This window comes from Marmota monax, unplaced genomic scaffold (genome assembly GCF_021218885.2).
Source record: "Marmota monax isolate L192 unplaced genomic scaffold, Marmota_monax_Labrador192_F-V1.1 WCK01_AAM20220418_F8-fsc00024, whole genome shotgun sequence".
NCBI classification, from domain to species: domain Eukaryota; kingdom Metazoa; phylum Chordata; class Mammalia; order Rodentia; family Sciuridae; genus Marmota; species Marmota monax.
This window is the reverse complement of record NW_026695224.1, coordinates 35547625-35567216: the sequence shown is the minus strand read 5'-3', so window position 1 is coordinate 35567216 and position 19592 is coordinate 35547625. Positions and strand designations below refer to the sequence as shown.

Here is a 19592-nt window from a genome sequence, read left to right as displayed (position 1 = left end):
GCCTCACCCCCAGGAGCCTGGGCTCTGTTCCCTACAGGGTCCAAGGAATCAGGCCCAGGCCAGCAGCAACATGCCCGTAGTTTCAGATTATGCAATGGTGTGGGAGCTTGCACCCCACTTCCTAGAAAGTGCCCCCAGGCCACCAGGTACCTGGAGCCTCTCCACGAGGAAGGGGTCAGGCAGCCAGCCCAAGGCAGATGCTCAGAGAACAGAGGTCCTTGACCTCAGACCCGGCACCTTGCGCCAGACTCAGGATTCCTGAGAAACTGTCTGGGAGTCCTACTTCCATGTCACCTGAGCTCTGTGCACTCAGCAGCAGCAGGTGGACACAATAGGTCTACAAGACCCAGCCAGTGTTGCAGATCTGCCAGTGTGCACAGGTCCCCCCGCCGCAGCTCATGCTGCCTGCCTGTGCTAGCAGCCCTGGCCGTGGCCCCTCAGGCACGTCTGGGCAGTGCCTGCGCTCTGTGGAGCAGGAAGACCTCATCTGGGGCTTGTGAGGTCCCAGAGAAACAGAAGTAGCTGCTTCTGTTTCATGAGTGAGGAGGTTTAGAGCACCTGCCGAACCCCTGCTGAGAGGGCAGCCCCCAGGACTGTTCTCCCCAGCACCTGGGAGGAGAAGGGAGCTGTCCTCATGCCACAGTTCAGGCTCGGGCCCCCTCCCCTGGACACAAAATACCTGGTAGGCCGAGCTGCCACTGCTGCCCTCCCTCCCATGACCCTCCCTCAGACAACAGACTCTCCCTCTGTCCCCTCACTGAACACATTTTTGGGGAAAGAGGCTTAAATTCACTCACAGCAAGGTGTCAAGGACTGATAAAGTCCAAGGACGTTTCAAAAACAGCCCAAAGCTGGACACAATGGAACATTCCTGTAATCCCAGGGACTTGAGAGGCCAAGGCAGAAGGACCACAAGTTCAACACAAGTCCAGCCTGAACAATTTAGTGAGACCATATCTCAAAATAAAAAGCAAAATGAGTCGGGCATGGTGGCATGTGCCTGTGACCCCAGTTATTCAGGAGGCTGAGGCAGGAGGAACACGAATTCAAGATCAGCCTCAAAAAATAAATAAAATGGGCTAGGCTCGTAGCTCAGTGGCAGAGCCCTCCTGGGCTCAACCTGAGTACAGCAAAACAAAAACAAAAGTGGCCCAAGGGATGTCTCTAAGTGCAGACTCTGGGAAGCAGTTGGGGTAGTTTGTGCAGGGTAACAGGAAGACCTAGGGTGGCCTCCCGGGCAGAACCTCAGGCAAAGGAAGCGGATAGGACCCTGAGCCCTGGGCTCGGACTTTCTCTCCATCTGTGGAACAGGAAGAGGAGCTGAGGCCGGTGAGGCTCTTTGCCGACCTGTGCCTCCCTGACCCTAGGAGCACCTGGAGATGGGAAGCGGGTGCACACGTGTGTGAGGAGTGGGCCACTGGGAATTGGGTGAGGTGCTTCCTACAAGCTCTGGACAGATGTGCTGTGGCTCACCACAGACAAAGCTCTGATGATCCTATTGGGCCTCAGAGTCAGGCCCAAGCCCCAGCCTGCAGCTCTGTCCATCCAGGATGCTGTCTCCATGAGCGTCCCAGGCTGCTGGGGCAAGGTGCCAGGGATGGCGGTGGGAACCCCAGAAATCTCGCCTCTGTAAGTTCTGGAGGTCAGGAGTCTAGCACAGAGGAGGACAGGGCCCTTGAGAGGATAGCCCAGGCCTCAAAAGCTCCTGGAAGTTCAAGCCTTTGGCTTGTGAAGCCTGGGCCCTGTGCCTCGCGTGGCCTCCCCTGGGGTCTGTCTGAGTTCATGTTTCCCCTTTTTATGAGACGCCAGTCATTGGATTAGAGCTGGCCCTGACAGGCTCATCCTGATCTGGTCACTTCTGCAAAGACCCTGTCTCTGAATAAGGTCTTGGGCCTGGGGACGGGGAGGACTCCAGCATCTTTTGGTAATTCAACTCACGACCATCTGTCTTCAGGCAGACAGGCCAAGATATGCACAAGCTGGGAGCCACCTCTCTCGGGCACATTGGGCAGGAAGCTCTGTTAGAGAGAGCCATGCTGGCTCCCATTCTTGTGAGGGCAGTGTCCTGGCTGCCTTGAAGCCTGCCCTGCCTGGAGGGCCACTGGGGGTGCCGCCTGGCAGAATGTGGCTGAGACCTGCAGATCTGGCCAGTCTCCTGACCAGGAGCCCTGCTGAATGTGGCAGGTGACTCAGTATGCAGGTCGGTGGAGAAGGGATTGCCTGCGCTGGGTCCTGCGGTGTTTGGCCCCCAGGTCTCAGCACCTTGGAGCAAGGCTACAGTGAGCTGTGAACCCCAGAGACAGGCCTCCCTGCGCTATTGGCAGGACAGGCTGGCCTTGTTGGCCTTTGTCCTCCTTGTGGCTGGTCTAGAGAAGCACAAGACACTGGCTGACTGAGCGAAGGACATCCAGTGCCCTGGAGACTCGCCCCCCCCAACCCTCCATGACAAAGGTGGCCTGCAAAACATCTCCATGGCTCCAACACCTGCAGGAAACCAGGCGTTAAGCCCACTGCCTGATTGACAAGCAGCCCAGTGGGCACCCAGCTCCCTGCTGGGACCATGCTGCGAACCTCACCTCACGGAGCCCTCCCTTCATGGCCCTGGACTCACTCCCTCCAGGCCACATCTGATCCTGCTCCTTGGAATTTCACAGGAGCACACAGACACACACTTGCACACGTGTGTGAGTATACAAGCACACAGAGTGCCTCCTGCCAGCCCCTCTGCCCTCCCCAGCACCCCTCCTCAGCCCCCAGCCTGGCTGTCTTAAGGGACCATGTCTATCTCCCAGGACCCCCACATCATAGGAACCACTCACCTCTAACAGGCCCCAAATGGTGTGGGCACCTGTGAGTGGTAGTGAGTTCCCTTCACGGAGGATGACCAAGCACATGCAGGCCATTAGGAGTTCAGGCATCGGGCTCCAATTTCCACAGACCTTGGACAATGGTGGGGATGCCCCAGGTCAGAGCATGATTGGGTCTAATCACACCCACCTGCCCTGGAGGACTGTGCTGCCCCTCACAGTGCCAGCCTCTGCCCCACCTCTCAGGACATCTAAGCCCCCAGCTGCCTGGCTCAGGCTGGGGCCTTGTACCTCCCCACGTCCCCCCGCCATGGGCACAGAGGGGTCTCATGCCCTCAGAGGACCCTAGGGCACAGGGCAGGTGTTCCAGCAAGGCCAGGCTGTTTGGGGGCCCTGATTCTTTTCCATCCAGCTCAACAAGCATTGGTGGTCCCCACTGTGGACCCGGCCACAGGCAAACTGCACCTAACAAGGGCTGTTTCCACCTGTCCATCACCAGGGCTGCCACTGGCAATATGCGGGCCATGAGGCCTGCTAGCAAGAAGGCGAGCACTCCATGGGCTACAGACACACATGTGTGCACAGATGGTGTGGGCACTGGGCATCCGGCACTGTTACACACTGAGGCAAGGGGACAACTGTCAACAAGAACAGAACGTGGCACGTTCTTCCTGACCTGCAGCCTGACCCACAGCTCCACTCCAAGGCTACACACTCCACTTGAAAACTGCACTGAGTGTCTGATGGAGGGCCTTGGAGGGGGGTGGTCAGCCCACAGCAGGCCGTCATCCTCAGGTCCCAGACTTCCAGGGAAGAGAGCCAGGACCTCGGGCCTTCTCAGGTTGGGGAAGGGGCTTCCCGTGCGGGCATGCAGGTTTAACCCCTGAGGACAGAAAGACTGAGCAGATGAAGACAGCCAGGTTCCTGCCTGGGGCCACACATGTGGGGACAGGGCCAGCACTGAGGTCTTCCTCCACGAGCTCTGCAGGGCCAGCCTGGACACAGCCGTGAGTCACAGCTGAGGAATGAGCCTGCATAGCCGTGAGGAGGCACCACTGACGGTCATGGGACCTCAGACTTCCTCTGGGGTGATGTGCTGTGGCTGCCCTGGGGCACCACTGGCCCCACCCCAAGGTGGACTCAGGGCCCGCAGGCACTCTGGGGAATTCCCAGGCAAGGCTGGCAGCCCCCACAGGCATGCCAGAGGCGCCTTACAATGTGAGCCTCAGGCTGGGGTCAGGAGAGAAACTTGCCAAGCCAGGGCTGGTGGCCACACAGCCAGCGGGTGGGTGGGTGAGGAAGGACCATGTGGGTGGAGGGCTGGCACAGCCCTCTGCAGGCATCATCTGTGTCCAGGAGGGGAAAAGTAAGAGAGGCTACAAATAGAAACCTTACCAGGCCAAGGGGCAGGTGAGTGAGTGGCAGGCAGACGCGTGTCCTCTGAGACCACATCAGCACAGAGTGCCAGGCTCTGCTGCAGGACAAGTGCTCCTTCTCAGGAGTGCCACCTGTGTTGACATGCTCCCTAATCAAGCCACAGGGGCATGGTCTCCAGCTGTCCGTGGCTGGGGTGCTAGTCGGTCCCAGTTCCGCTGCTCCCTGACCCCGAAGAGCTTTGGCTTCCTCACTGGCAAAGCAGGGGTGACACTACCCCAGCTGTTCCTGCCCCACAACCACAGGAACTTAGGTGCTCCGAGACCAGCGCCTCCCCCACTGTCCCCAGCCTTCTACAGGTTCACGCCTCCTTTCCCAGCTACTGCTTCGCCCAGTCTGAAGCAGGAGGATGGCAAGTTCAAGTCCAGCTGGGCAACTTAGAGACCCTGTCTCAAAATAAAAAGTTTAAAAAGGGCTGTGGGTGTCACTCTGTGATAGAGCACTTGCCCAACATGCAAGAGGTCCTGGGTTCAATCTCTAGTCCCGGGAGGCGGTGTCAAAAACAATGCCAGGGAGGCACCCAGTTAGGGCATGCCCTGTGGCTCTCAAGGACCTGCCAGGTGCAGTGACCACCCACCCAGAGACTGCCCACTAGGCCTCCAAAGTCCTGAAACATTGGGATGAGAGGGATTCACAGTAGACAGACTGCCCCCTACTCTTCCTTCCACACGACAGAGGAGGGGAGGGGGAGCGCTAGCCGGGCCTCGCCTCGCTGCAGGCATTGCAGAACACGGGATTCGCCCTTTCTAACTGCACTGCCCACACTCGGGGGAACCCAGAGTTCCAGGCTGCCTTTACCCCAACTAAAGCAGCTCTCGGGAGGTATGGGGCACACTCCCACAGCGTTGTCCCGGGAGGAAAGGCCACTCTACCCAGGCTGCCTGTGCTGGGCTGTCCAGGTACTGACTCTGGTCCCCGCTGTGGCTGCTCAGGTGGGCCAGCAATGGACTTGAGGGCTTGTGCTCGGTTTGCAGAGGACCGAGCTAGGAAAGGTGGTAGCCAGGTGTAACCTGCGTGCGACGGTTTTCCGAGGACCAGCGCTCGCACAGCGTGGACTGCAGCTCGGCCGGTTTCCACCCACCCTAAACTCTGCACTCTCAGCCGCGCGAGTGGGTGGCCAGCCCCCAGGGTCTGTGCGTGACCGCGGCGCGCGCCAGCCAAGTCCCGTGGGGAGGACACCGGCGGCCACGCGCCCGGCCCCGCCCGCGCACCTGTCCTGGGCGTGGCGCCGCGGTCCCGCCCCGCCGCGCCGGGCGCTGATTGGCCGAGGCGGCGCGTTATGCTAATGAGCCTGACCCTTCCCGCACCTGCCGGCCTCGCTGCCCGCGGCCCGGCGCCGCAGACGCTGCAGTGGGACCCCGTTCGCCTCCAGCGCCCAGACCACCACCCCAGCGGGCACCATGCCGCGCTCCTTCCTGGTGAAAACGCACCTCAGCCACAGAGTCCCCAACTACGGACAGCTGGAGACGCAGAGAGGTAGGGGCTGCCTCCCCGCGCCCCTTCCCAGAACTCGCCCCTGCGGGACGGGAGGGAGGCTGGAGGTCTCCGAGAGCGGAGCCACACCTGTCCCAGGTGAGAGGAGAAGGAACTAACTCTTCAGCACAGTTGGGGCCCAGGAGTCCTTCCTGGCCAAGACCGGGGCTGCAGACAAGGAGATGGCCCACGGGCCCTTCTCCACTTCAGACCTGCCTCTGGGCTCTTCTCCCTGCTTGGAGAAGTTTTTCAGGCCACCAGGTCTCCTTGTGGACCGGCATCCATTCCCACCACTACAGTTCCGGCTAAGGGGACCCTGGAGTAATTTTCCCTGTGGAGGAAGTTTGGGAAGGTCAGAAGGCCAGCCAGGCACTGTGTCCACCCACCCAGGGGAAGCCCAAGTAATCCCCAAAGTCGTGAAACTTGCCCTGGGGTAGGGGAAGAGAGAGGAAGGGCCATCTGGAGCTGCCCAGGGAGGATTCCCCAGAGCATCCTCAGGGGACCAGAAGAAGGACCCCTGTGTTCCCTGGGGTTCAGAGGCCCAGCTCTCATTGTTCAGCTGGGTTTCCAACAGCCTTCTTGCCCCTCTGATGGGGCCTCCCGCCCCAAAACTCCCCTCACCCTTTTGCTTACCGGGTGCAGGCTGGGTGGAGGGACTGCAGTTCTCCAGGCAGGCTCAGGTATCCACTTGTTCCTGTCCTCAGGGCACATGGGCTGGAAATTCGCTCCTCAGAGGAGAGCCTGCCCCAGTGCAGAGTGGCCCCCACCCAGCTGGGCAACTTCTCCAGAAGGGGACCCCCCTGCGGGTTGCATTCTAGAGCTCAGGACCCCCCAGCCACACCGGTCACCCGGTCACCCGTGGGAGCCCTGCCCTGTGCCTGGGGCAGGGGAGTGTCCCCTGGATCAATTGCTACCCAGGCTGCCACCAGGGGGTGCCACCTAGCACTATGCTCTTCCAGTTTGCATTTTGAAATCAATTTAAAGAGTCACCAGAACTTTTTAAAAACAAAATAGAAGTATTAGAGTGCAGAGCTCACAGTGAGTGAAACTTTTGTTTCAAATTATGTATGTGGATGTAACTATAGCTACGACAGGAATCTGGTTTCCATGGGTCACAGCCTCGTTTTTTCTTTTTTGGGTGACAGGAATGGAACCCAGGTCGTTTGTTGGCTGCCTGCATGCTAGCAAGTAATAACCACTTAACTCACCCCTAGCCCCAGGTCATAGTTTTCTGGGGGGTGGTGGTGGTACGGGGATTGAACTCAGGGGCACTGGACCGCTGAGCCACATCCCAGCCCTATTTTGTATTTTATTTAGAGACCGGGCCTCACTGAGTTGCTTAGGGCCTTCTTGCTTTTGCTGAGGCTGGCTTTGAACTCGTGATCCTCCTGCCTCAGCCTCCTGAGCTGGGATTACAGGTGTGCGCTGCTGAGCCTAGCTAGCTTTTGTTTTGTATTTTTAGAATCATAGATTTTTTTTTTTTGATTGATTCTTTTTGGTTATACATGACAACAGGATTCATTTGACATAATTATAAAAGGATGGAACATAATTTGTTCAATTTCAGCCCCTCTTCTTCCCCTGTCCCTCCCTCCCCCGTTTCCTTCCCTCTACTCTCCTGATCTTTGCCTGGTTAGATTTTTCTTTTTCCACGTTTTTATTGGTGCATGACGGTTGTACATTGGATTGGATTTGCTGTTATATATTCATACACGCAAACAACATAACGATAGAATTCCACCAATCTCACTGCTCAGCGCTTCCTCCTCGCTCCCTGAGGTCATAGTTAGAAAAGCTTAAAACCATTGTTGAGGGGCTGGGTTGTGGCTCAGGGCAGAGCGCTTGCCTAGCATATGTGAGGCACTGGGTTCCATTCTCAGCACCATGTATAAGCAAATAAATAAATAAAGGTCCACCAATAACTGATAAAAATATTTTTAAAAAAACATTGTTTAGGGTCACTGGGGTCATTCCGTGCACCAGCCTTACCATCTGAATGTGCACCTCTGAGCTCCCACAGGGCCCAGTGGGACTGTCTTCCTCCTCCTCCTGCCAGGATGTCACCTCAGAAGAGACCTGAGATGTGGAGGTTTGGGCCCCCCACTCTCTCCTTTTAAATAAGTGCCTCTTTAGGGCACCCAGGGAACCCCAGAAGCCAGAGGGGCACTCAGACCCCCTCCCCAGGAACCTGGCTGTAGAGTGAGCAGAGAGCAGAGGCTGTGGGAGACTCTGGCTGAAGACAGTCACTGGCCCCAGCCTGGGGGCCCTTCTGGCCTGTGCTCTGAGGTGGCCGCAGGGTCCACAGTTGGGACAGAGAGGGGCTGAACCTGAGTCGGAGCCTCAGGGAAAGTGACCTCCCCTGGAGAGAGGCTCTGATAAACCTGGGTGCAGGGGCGTGGCAGTCCCCTGCTGTGGGACCTCACTGTCACTGCCCTCCCCTCCTCTGGGAGGACAGAAGCCTGATGTGCTCCTTATGATTGGGGAAGCAGGAGAGGGCAGGAGGGCCAGCAGGGGATGGCGTTCTCCACTGGGCCTCCGTGTCCTCTCTGCCTTCTCTTCCTTTTCCTGTGCAAAATGGCATCCCACCATGCTGCCTGGGCTTCTGGTGACTCCCGTGTTGAGCACCTCTTCGTGGGTTCGTTGGCTACCTGTCTATGTCTTCTTTGGACGAACAGCTGTTCTTGTCTTCTGCCCATTTTAAGTTCTTTCCTGTTGAGTTGCAGACGTTCTGTATGTAGTCATGCTTTGTATATTCAGATCAAATATCTGATTTACAAATACTTTCTCACAGCCTGTGGGTTGTCTTTCTCTACTCAAAGGAGATGGAAATGGGGCCAGAGGTTTATCTCAACACATAGGAAAAAGGAATGGGCAGAAGGCTGTTTGGTGATTCAGACCTCCAGGAGCCCAGACTTCCTCTTACCTGCAGAGGAGCCTCTTTATTCGGGCATCCAGTTGGCATTACAACTGGATGAAACACACGGCGAGCTGGTCCTTAACACAGGAGCCAGGGCCAGAGCACCAGCCGAGCCAGGAGCAGGTCTGCTGCCCGCTAAGACGACAGTGACTGAACCCGGGTGGCCACCGAGCCCGTTCGTGCATGTTCCCAGAGAAGGGAGCATGTGCTGCCTGGAGCCGATGAGTGTGCAGAGCACAGCACATCCTGATGCACTCACGGAGACGTCATGGGGTGATGGTGGGGTGACTGGAGGCCAATTATCATGGGGGTGGGAGGGGTGATCTCACAGCATCCTGCTACCAAGTGTTCTGACCTGGGGCTGCCGCGTGGGAGCCTGGAGGGTGCTGGCCCAGCTGTTGCCCACCACCTCGGGGCATGATGGGAGCTCCCCAGAGGGGTCTGCAGGCAGGGCGTGCAGGGAGAGCTGGTGGCTGTGAGAGACGGTCCCTTCTCGCTGTTGGGCACAGCAGAGACTTGATCTTAGACCCAGGTTCCTGTGATTCTGGGCCCTGGCTGCAGTCACCACCACCTGTGTGGCCCCTGCATCTCGGTCCTGGGCAGTGTCCCCCCCTCCTGTGGGCTGCTGATGGCCTCAGAGATGGCTGTGGTCACAGGCATGAACGGGACTGTGAGAGCAGATGGCGTTGGGACTCTGTCTTCACCAAACCTTCTCTCCCCTCTGCCCTTCCAGCAGGTGATGACACCTGTTCTGCCTGTCGGGGGCCGGGGGCACTGCTCCACCCCCCCAACAAGGAGGCCGCTCCCACACCCAGGTCACCTTCCAGCCCCCGGGACAGCACGCCTGCCATCGCCTGCCTCTCCCTGCCTCTCCTGCCACATCATGAGGAATCACCAGGGGCCTCAGGGTCACACCCACAGGAAATCAGCTGGATGGGCCCTCGGGCTGGCCAGGCCCCCAGCGTCCCCCTCAAAGACAGCCTGAACCACTTGAACCTGCCCCCACTGCTGGTGCTGCCCACCCGGTGGCCCCCGATCCTGCACCCGGATGGGCACAGGGCTCCAGACAAACTGTGCAGGGCTGAGGGGACTCCTCGAACTACAGGGGGCTTCGAGTGCGGTCACTGTCACAAACCCTACCACACACTGGCGGGCCTGGCCAGGCACCAGCAGCTGCACTGCCACCTGCAGGCCGGGCGCGCCTTCACCTGCAAGTACTGCAGCAAGGAGTACGCCAGCCTGGGCGCCCTCAAGATGCACATCCGCACCCACACGCTGCCCTGCGTCTGCCAGCTCTGCGGCAAGGCCTTCTCTAGGCCGTGGCTGCTCCAGGGCCACGTCCGGACCCACACGGGTAGGAAGTCAGGGCTGCGGCCCCAAGAAGGGTCTGCCTGGGGGCAGGGTGTGGGCTGGAGGAGGGCGAGACGCGTCCGTGTCGTGTACAGCCTCTGCCGGCCTGGCCCGCCCCCCTCCTGCAGCTGCCAGGATGCAGCCCGTACCCTCTCTCAGCCCTGCAGGTCAGACACCTGAATTCATGGCGTCGGGGGCCACACTGCCCCGAAGGCTCTAGGGGAGGCTGCTTCCTGCCTCTCTCAGTTCCTGCCTCTGCCTGGGTCTTCATCTGAGCCCCCAGTGTGTCTGTGTCCAAGTCTCCCCCTGCCGTACGACACCAGTATCGGTCCCGTGGATAGGGGACACCGTCAAGCCTCCTCTTAACTATCATATCTGCAAAGACCCTGTTTCCAAGTGAGGCTGCAGGAGTCAGTGGACACATCCCTTTGGGGGACGCAATTGGACACGAGACTGGACCGAGCACTGGAGGGCAGGGCTCAGTGGGGCGTCTACCCATGTTTCAGGGCCTCCAGGACCTGCAGCAGGGAGAGGGGTGAGAAGGCCCAGTGGGCATCAGAACCAGGTCAGCAGAGTCACACATGGCCAGCACCAGGGCAGAGACTCTGGCTCTGGGGAGTTGGAGCCAACCTGTGGGCTTCCAACCAGCAGGAGGCAGGTGCTGTCAACACTCCACAGACTGGGGCACTGGGAGGGATTGTCAGCGACCCTGGCCTTGTTCTTGGTAGGGTCATCCTGGGGTCCACGTTTCTAGGGAAAGACCTTGTCCAGTCCCTGGTCACCATGACTGGAAGTGGTGCCTCTCAAGGACCATGCTTCTCCGTCCCTCTTTGCCCCCACCCTGGCCTCGGCTGAAAGCCAGTGGTTCCCACCTTCTGCTGGCCATGGTCCCAGAAGAGATGCCAGAGGCTCCCAGTGATGGACAGACCGGGTAGCCAGGGAGCCCTGCCAGGCAGAGCCAGTGAAAGTTAGCCAGCCCTAGGCGGACTGTGTCCCTGGGAAGGGCCTCAGATGCTGCGGCCTGGTCCCTGGGTGACAGACAGGCTATGGCCCCAGCAGCTTCCATCTGGGGCCTCAGTGTGAGGGTGCGTGGAGGGGAGGAGCGGACTGCTCACAGAGAGCCCCTCTCACCTCCGGTGGCATTGTCCTGGTCTGTGGTCACTCATCTGTCCTTGTCCTCCTCCCACAGGTGAGAAGCCCTACTCCTGCCCTCACTGTAGCAGGGCCTTTGCTGACCGCTCCAACCTCCGGGCCCATCTGCAAACACACTCTGGCACCAAGAAATACCAGTGCAAGGGTTGTGCCAAGACCTTCTCCCGCATGTCCCTTCTGGCCCGGCACGAGGAAGCCAGCTGCAGTCCTGGCCCCTGAGAGGTGTGGTGGGTGCAAGGGCCTCATCAGAGAACGGGAGGCTGGCAACCCTCGAGGCAGCCCCGTGACACCAGAGGTGACCAGCCAGGACCAAGAAGCCCAATGGGGCCACTAGTCGGCCTCCCACCCACGGAGCCCCTTTCAGAGATGCTGCACTCAGGAGGGCACTTCAGCATGAACAGCACGGTGCCGGTCTGACTTGGCCTGGTCTCTGCTTCCAGAGTGTGACCGTTGTCCCTGACGCTGCTCGATCCCGGCCACGAGGCTAGGTCCACCCAGCCCCTCTGCAGCTGTTGGGCAGCACGTTGACTTGTGGTGGACTCGGTTGCTTCTCACCTTCCTTGGCTTGGGGGCTGGGGAAACCTGCACCTGTGTCACTTTGCCAGACTCCCTAGGATGCAGGAGCAGGACCAGGAGCAGAGGGCGCTGGGCCCACTGACCCTGCTGCGGGACCTGGGCCCGCTCAGAGTGGGGGCTGGCCTGAGGCGGCACTGCCTTCTGGGGGAGCAGGGAAGGTAATAAAGAGCCCCTACTCCTGCCTCCTGTGCTCTGTGAGGTCTTGTGTCCCCCCACCCTGGCTCTGCAGAGGAAGTGGACTCTGGTCATCTCCGGGCAGCAGGCTTCTGGATAGTTGGGGCCTTTGCACTGAGAGTGTTATGGGGGCCCCACGGGCCAGCAGCACAGGGCCTTCTCTGGAAAACAAGACTCACCAGGAGACCCCCTCAGAATAGCGTGGAAGGTGAAGGAGGGGCTCCAGGGAGCAGGGCTGGGATGGGACCAGGGCAGGGAATGGTGGGGGTCTGGCTGGACGGCCTCCGGAGCAGAGGAGAGTCCAGGCTCTGGCTCCTCTCCATGGTCTAACTGGCTCCAGCTCAACCCTGGAGGTGACATCCAGAATGACAGGAGGCCGAGGCACCCACAGACGGGGGGGGGGCGGGGGCAGGCAGACCCGGGGGGGGGGCAGGCAGACCCAGGAGGGGGGGGCAGGCAGACCCAGGAGGTGGGGGGCAGGCAGACCCAGGAGGGGGGGGCAGGCAGACCCAGGAGGTGGGGGGCAGGCAGACCCAGGAGGGGGGGGCAGGCAGACCCAGGAGGGGGGGGGCAGGCAGACCCAGGAGGGGGGGGCAGGCAGACCCAGGAGGTGGGGGGCAGGCAGACCCAGGAGGGGGGGGCAGGCCTCCCATCAGGGAGCTGTGCTCTGGGTAAAGGTGGCCTGCCACAGCAGCTCCACCTCAGCCCTCGGATGGCTAGGGGCCTTTGTCCTGGCCCTGGAAAGAGCTGCCTGGCCACAGCAGAGGCTCCCCTCTCACCCACAAGGAGCCTGTGTCCACATAAGACAACACTCAGGAAGGTTTGCTGGGACCACGTGCACAGGGCCTGGTCCTCCAGCCCCTCAGCTGCTCCAGGCCAAAATTGGCAGTGAGTGTCCAGCCTGGGTGTTCCCACCTGCAGATTCAGCTTGCTCTGCTGGCCAGGCCCTGCAGGGTCTTGGGCAGCTGGTTTAATTATGGCCTTTGAGGGGCTTCAGAGACATCCCAGGGAAACTCAACTTGATGTTGGGCTCAAGGGTGATCTTGAGAGAGTAGCCCACCCAGGAGAGCAAGAGTCACAGCCTGCACCAGCCCATGCCAGGGTCAGGGAGCAGGCCTCTTGGACAGCCGGCTCGTCCCCGGCCCTGGGCCAGGGCTCCCAGCCCCAGTGCAGAGGTGCTGAACGGGGGGTGCACCACTCGGCTGCGGCTGCCAAGTGGAAAATGGGTTCCCTCCCAGCTCTGGAGGCCAGAAGTCCCCGGTCAAGGTGCCCTCTGTCTGGGGGAGAACTGCTCCAGGTCTCTCTCGTAGCTTCAGGAGGTGGCTGGCTGTCCTACTGCCCCTGGCTGGTAGCAACAGCACTGGTCCCTGCCCCAGCCTTCACCTGGCCTCTGTCTTGGTAAGATCCCCAGTCCCAGGACTTGGGCCCCACCCTGCTCCAGCCCCACCTGGTCTCAGCCAGTCACATCTGCACAGACCCATAGAGGCCGGTTCTGGTACTGAAGGTGGGACTTCAGTGTGTGGATTTTGGGGGTCACCATTCAGCCCAAAGACTGATGGGGGTCTGCAAAGACCACCAGGTCCTGATGAGATCTGAGGAGTGGGGCGAATCTGACGCCCTTATTTCCTCTCAGTCTACAAAGGGCCTAAGGGGGTGGTCAATTCCAACTGGTGGGACTTACTGGAAACATTTCCAAGGTTGGGAAAGAGTCACCTTCCTCCCCTACTCCCCTTTACTCCCCAGTCAGGGCAGAGGGAGGGAGGACGGGCACCTGGGCCCTGGACGCAATGAGAACGGGAACCTGCCCCTGGCCCCCCTCTGCTAAGCCAACCTTGGGCAGAGGCCCCAGCCTGCCCCGGGCAGGAGCTCCCACCAACCAGCCTGGACGGCTTGCAGGAAGGTGCTTTTAAAATAGTGTCCAGATGCCTAAAGGGAGCTATAGCGTAGATTGTGTTCTATTTTTGGGGCCCCACGTCTAAATGAGGCAGTTGCACCTGTTGGGTATGAAGGAAGGGAATTTCACAGGCCTAAAATAAAGCAGAATGTTTTCCCTTCAGTACCCACCCATGGAAAATGCTCTCACGGTTATATCTGGGTTGGCAGAGGGCAGAGGTAGTGCAGGGCGGGTTGGCAGAGGGGTAGAAGAGCGTGGGCACCTGCCAGGGAACTGATGGGAGTGAATGACTTTCCACACAACAGATCAGGCCACAGCAGCGGCCAGGCCCCTGAGGACACCTGTGCCTGTCCAGCTAGGTCCTTGGCCCTTCCTCATCTTGCCTAGCAAAACCAGCACACCCACCTGGGGCACTGTTTAGGTTCCGGTTTCCGGAGCCCTCTCCAGCACCTGCTAAGTGCCAACCAGAGGGGCACCTCCCCACCTCGCACTGGCGCTGGGTGAGGCTGTGGGCTCTCCCTGGGGGCTCTGGGCGCCACGCCTGCTCCTTTCCCCACCCCGTGGTTCCTGCCCACGGCTCCCCTCCTTCCCAGGGCCTTAGCGCCCACTGCCCAGGCTTCGTGGACCTCTGTCCAAGGCGGGAGTGGGATTGGGCCACTGCCTGGGCTGACACAGAGGCCAGAGCTCCCTGGGACTCTAGAGGAAATGGGGCTGAGCCGTTCTGCCAGCAGGAGGGCCCCAGGCCTCTGTGCCAGGTGCGCCCGCAGGCAGGAGCAGGAGGAGAGCGGGCTCCTGGTCAGGGCACACCAAGAGCAAGGGGACAGTGTGTGGGGACAGCGGTCTCTGGGGCCCCTGACCCTGCCCTCCCTGTTGAAAGAAGCCTCTCCCCAAAGCCCAAGAGGCACTAAAATCATTCCTTCCTTTCCACAAGCCCAGGGGGTTCTATAAATATCATTTTGGCCCAGAAATATTCCAGGGTGCTCTCCATGCTGGGAAGTAGCCCCCTGGTGACTGTCTATATTGGGAGAGCCCAGCCCGGGCCTCCACTGGGGGCTAAGTATAGCTCTCTGGCAGAGCTGCGGGGAACACAAGTTTCCAGGACGCACTGGCTTTGGATCACACGACAGTCGGAGAGCAGCTCGCCACCCGGCCGGGGCAGCTGAGAGGCCACACTGACCGGCACTCTGGTCTCCCAGCCCGAGCCTGTCTTGGTGGCTGAGTTCCCTTTATTTTTGGAGGGGGGAGTACTTACAATTGAGCCACCTCCCCAGTCCTTTTTATATTTTATTTAGAGACAGGGTCTCGCTGAGATGCTTAGAGCCTTGCTAAGCTGCTGAGGCCGGCTTTGATCTTGCCATCCCCCTGCCTCAGCCTCCTGAGCCCCTGGGATTACAGGCGTGGCCACCGCACCCCACTGTGGCCAGTCCTCCACTACCCAAGTCTCTCTGTGCATAGAGGAAGAGCAGAGGTAACTCTGTGTTGGAATTCAACAGAAGGCCAAGTAGGCGTGCCAGGGAAAGGCCCTTCCACCAGAGCCTGGGCCTCTCTGCACCTGTTTCTTGACCACTGAGTCCTGGCTGCAGGAAGTCCCTCCTTCCCGCCAGGGAGTTCTGGGGGTCAGTGGGCATGAGGGACAGGAGTGTCCCCCGTTGTCAGGCAGCAGGCCCCCCTGGGCCTCCCTGACACCCAGCTCCTCTGGCCTCTCCCTTCTGGTCTCAGTAGTTGCAGCTACTGCACAGAGAGGTTAAGAATACTTTGTCCAAAGTCACACAGCGAGCACATTGCTGGCTGGGATTCGAACCCGGGAAATGTGGCATCAGCCTTTCATTTCCCTCCCTAAGCTGTACAGCTGCTCAATAAGAAATTCTGAGATTTCCTTTTACTCTGAAGTAGGAATTCGGGGATTGGACCAGGAGGGTAAATACTGCTCTTTAAATTGGGGCCAGCCGGGGGTGAGGTGGCCAGGAGGACCTGCAGGAAGGGAGGTGACAGATCCAGGTAAGTATTTTGGAGCTCTGGAATTCCCATGTGGCAATCCGGGTCTCTTCTACCTCCCTGGTTAAAGGGGAGGAGATAGGATTGTCAGCGAGCAGTGGGGAGAGGCTGGGCAAGATGGAGCTCGCCTGTGATCCCAGCAGCTCTGGAGGCTGAGGCAGGAGGATCACAAGTTCAAGGCCAGCCTGGGCGATTTAGCAAGGTCCTGTCTCAAAATGAAAACTAGTAAGGGCTGGGGGTGTGGCTCAGTGATCAAGCAGCCCTGGGTTCAATCCCTGGTGCCAAAAGGAAGGGAAAAATAGAACGCAGAGTGGGAAGGAGTGAGAGGAGCCCGAGGGAGCAGGAGCAGGAGCAGACCTCCAGGATCTCGGTGACGGACACGGCTTAGAATGAGAAAAAGGCCCAGGAAGGCGGGGAGAGGAGGAAGGCCCAGGGCAGAGGCTGAAAGCTGATGAACCCCGAAGCCGACTGGGAAAGGAGGCCCAAGGCAGGTCTTGTGCTCACCCTGGCAGTGCGGGCCCAGTGTGGACCCTTAGCACTAGAGAAACTAGTCTAGGTCAGCACCTGGTACACAGTGGGTGCTCAATGAATGCTCAGTGCATGCACCCCTACACACACCTCTGCCTCACGGTCTTGGTCTTTCTGGTTTAAATTAGAAGGATCTACACATGCGCATCGGCGTACACCTGTAACCCCAGCTACCCAGGAGGCTGAGGCAGGGGATTGCAAGTTTGAGACCAGCTTCAGCAATTTAGCAATATACAAAGAAGAACCTTGGAGCTGGGGTTAACGCTCAGCATGTGAGGCACTGGGTTTGATCCTCAGCACCACATAAATAAATAAATAAAATAAAGATAATGAGTCCATCTTTAAAAAAAAAAGAAGAATCTTAAGCGCTTGCTTTTTAAAAAACCATCTGGGTAGTAGCATCTGTGGCCACAATATCTTTATTCTATGTGTTTATTGTATGTGGTGCCAGGGATCCAGCCCAGTGCCAGGCAAGTGCTCCACCACTGAGCCCTGGCCCAGCCCCTCGAGCACTTTCTACCAGAGCCATCATCAGGCTGTCAAGGACGGCCAACAGCAGGACCCTTGCCCAGCCCAGATTTGGATTTGGGTAGGAGGTGGCAGCTGAAAGGTGACTTGGGACTCAGCAGAACACGGCAAGGGGGGCTTGGGCCACCAGGGAGCAGCGGAGCTGCAGAGGGGACTCCTGTTACCCACGCCTGGCCCAGGCCCCCACCCTCAGTGTCTGGGACCCAAGGGTCAGCCCTCCGTCAGTGTCGGGCCGTGGCTTCGATGGCAGAATGTGTTTCCTTGCCCTTCTGGAGGCTCTGAGGTCAGGCCTTCCTCCGGGACCCCCTCATGTAGATGCCACCTGCTCCTTCAGGGTCCTGCTGTGTGTGACCATCCATGTCCCGTGTTCTTATTCCCACCTGACACGTTGCACTGAGTCTCACGTGACATGGCGCCCTAAGGGCCTCGGTTTACCTTAGCCACCTCTGTAGGCCTGGCTCGAATGCAGCCGCGATCTGAGGCCCTGCGGGTCATGTTGGGGAGGCCAGGTGGGGACACACCTCAGCCTCTCACAGCTGCCCTTGGCGGCTCCCTTGCAGGCTGCCTCCCTGGGCAGCCATGAAGCACGGCACCCTGGCGTGGCGCTGCCCATGTTGGGCGTGGCCAGCACACGTCTCCTCAGGGGTGGGAACTGCTGTGCTCCACTGCACAGGTGGACGGCACAGGTGGCCTGGTGACAGGAGACCCTGTCCTCCACCCAGAGGCAGGAATCCCCACGCCCTTCCTCGCAAGAGGTGTGGCTCTTCCCAGACGGGCCAAACCCCTCCAAGTTGTCCCTGGATTCCTCCCACACCTTTATCTCCTACATGTAAACTGGCTATTTATGAAAATTTTAACTTAGCAGCTTATTGCCTTTAAAAGATTGTTTTGGGTCTTCTCACATCTTTGTCTTCTAAACATCACAAATCTCCGGGCACCGTCTGGCGGGGTGGAGCTCCGCCTGCTCAGCTTCCCAGGGCCCTCGGCTTCACGCCTGTCCCCCTGAAGCTCGCCCAAGGTCAGCAACAGGTCCCTTACTGGCTGCCCCATGTGGCGTCGCAGGTCCTAGCTCACCTGTGGACCCTCCCCCACTGTCCAGGTCACTCCCTGTCAGGTATTGAGAAAGGCCGTTTTCTTCCTAAAATGGCTCCAGAAAAAAAACAAACAGCTCTTCCTCCTCCTCCTCCCACACTTTCCCACGGCCAGCCTGCCTGCTGCTCTCAGCTAGACCCAAGTCTGCCTCTCCTCCTGGGCAGGCCCAAGGGCAGGGCCTCGGTGCTTCCTGCCCAGGAGTTGACTCTCGTGGCCCCACAGAGGCCACCAGGAGGCACCACTGTGAGGACCCCTCCTCACCCACACTCCATCTCGGGTCCCCGAGACACTGTGACCCTTAAGCAAAAGCAGATAAAATAAACACCAGGAATTTAGAACCTAGAAATAAAATCCTCCTCTTTGTCACGGCCTTCTGCCCGTGCAGAGGAGGGAAGGGTGGACATCTGCTGTGTCTCTGCTGTCCAGGCTGGCCAGCTCTCCCCACAGCTTGACCGAGGCGGGACGGGTCCTAACTCCAGCACAGATGCTCTGGGGTGGAAGGACTCACTCCTGGAGAGTGGAAGAATCCCAGTCATTTCAGAGGAGAGGAGAAAGGCCACACAAGGTCACAGGTCAAGGTCTTGGCCCAGGCAATTTCTTGGGAGGGCTCACGCCCCTCCCAACCCTGCTGCTACCTTCTTGAAATTGTTCATGTGTTTAGAATTTCCTTTCTTTTCTGAAATGGGTCTGCCACGTGGCCCAAGCTCACACTTCCAGCCTGAATCCTAGGAGTGGGGCCCACGGGCTTGCACCTCCACACCTGGCTCTTCCCACTTTTTGAACAGGGGCCCATATTTTCATTTTGCATCAGGCCCTGGTGTTGGTGGTCCTGCCCTCAAAGGTGGATTGACAGAGACGTGGGCGTCAAACCCCTGGGAGGAGACCTCTGTGCCCAGTGCCTCACAGTGGCTCCCCCCCTTTCCTCATGCCTCGGGCAGCATGGCCACTGGTCCTTCTAGCAGCAGCCCACTCCAACGTGGGTATATCTGGTTGGCAGGGTGTATTTTGGTTCCAAACTTGAAGAGCAGCTAGTAAGGTAAGTGATTCAGCCAAGACAAGCTATCTGCAGAGAGAGACGGCACCTGGGGATCCCGGCAGAGGGGAGGACTCCTCCTGGTCAGAAAGGATAAGCCAGCCGTCTCTGACCCTCCTGTCCTTCCAAGGTAGCTCTGTCAAGGTGACACTGACAAAGGGTCAGCTGCTTACACTTAAAGGACCCTGTGTGGACCTCTGGCACCTGCTGTGCCTGCAGAACCATCACCTCAGCCCATAAGTGGACTTGCCCACACCCCAAACTTTCCTCCTGCCCTCCACCCCACTCCACCCCCAGCAGGCCCTGTGAACTCATGATTTGCTCTCCGCCAGAGAGTTCCCTTCACCTCTCCCAGCACTTTTGAATGAGTTGCTACGAGCAGCCCAAGGCCCAGGGACTTGATGTGTTTTGCGCTTTCTGTTCCTACGTGGAGTTGGAGACTCCTTTGATTCCTCTCATTGCCCTGGTTTGTGGACCATGACAGCCCTGTGTCTCATGAGACAACAGACCCATGTAGACAGTATCCACTGTAGATTGCAGACCAAGGGGACTACAGAACATTCCAGACTATAGAACAAGGTGGCCTGTGGGCCTCTCTAGACCCCAGGCCACTCTAAACGGCAGATGCTCTATGAGCAG

General features: G+C 59.0%; 1 protein-coding gene across 1 annotated transcript; it reads left to right on the top strand.

Moving 5' to 3' along the window:
- The first annotated feature begins 5571 nt into the window (after nucleotides 1-5571).
- Nucleotides 5572-11863, top strand: Snai3 (snail family transcriptional repressor 3). Its single transcript, XM_046434955.2, has 3 exons — nucleotides 5572-5717; nucleotides 9365-9985; nucleotides 11171-11863. The coding sequence occupies exons 1-3, from the start codon at nucleotides 5642-5644 to the stop codon at nucleotides 11350-11352; spliced, it is 879 nt and encodes a 292-aa protein (XP_046290911.1). The 5' UTR covers nucleotides 5572-5641; the 3' UTR covers nucleotides 11353-11863.
- Nucleotides 11864-19592: the final 7729 nt, after the last annotated feature.

Excerpts from the sequence above, each read along its gene's own strand:
- Snai3 (XM_046434955.2), top strand. The coding sequence starts at position 5,642 with ATGCCGCGCTCCTTCCTGGTGAAAACGCACCTCAGCCACAGAGTCCCC. Across the intron at positions 5,718-9,364 it reads ACAGCTGGAGACGCAGAGAG|CAGGTGATGACACCTGTTCT; the intron begins GTAGGGGCTGCC and ends CTGCCCTTCCAG. Across the intron at positions 9,986-11,170 it reads CCACGTCCGGACCCACACGG|GTGAGAAGCCCTACTCCTGC; the intron begins GTAGGAAGTCAG and ends CTCCTCCCACAG.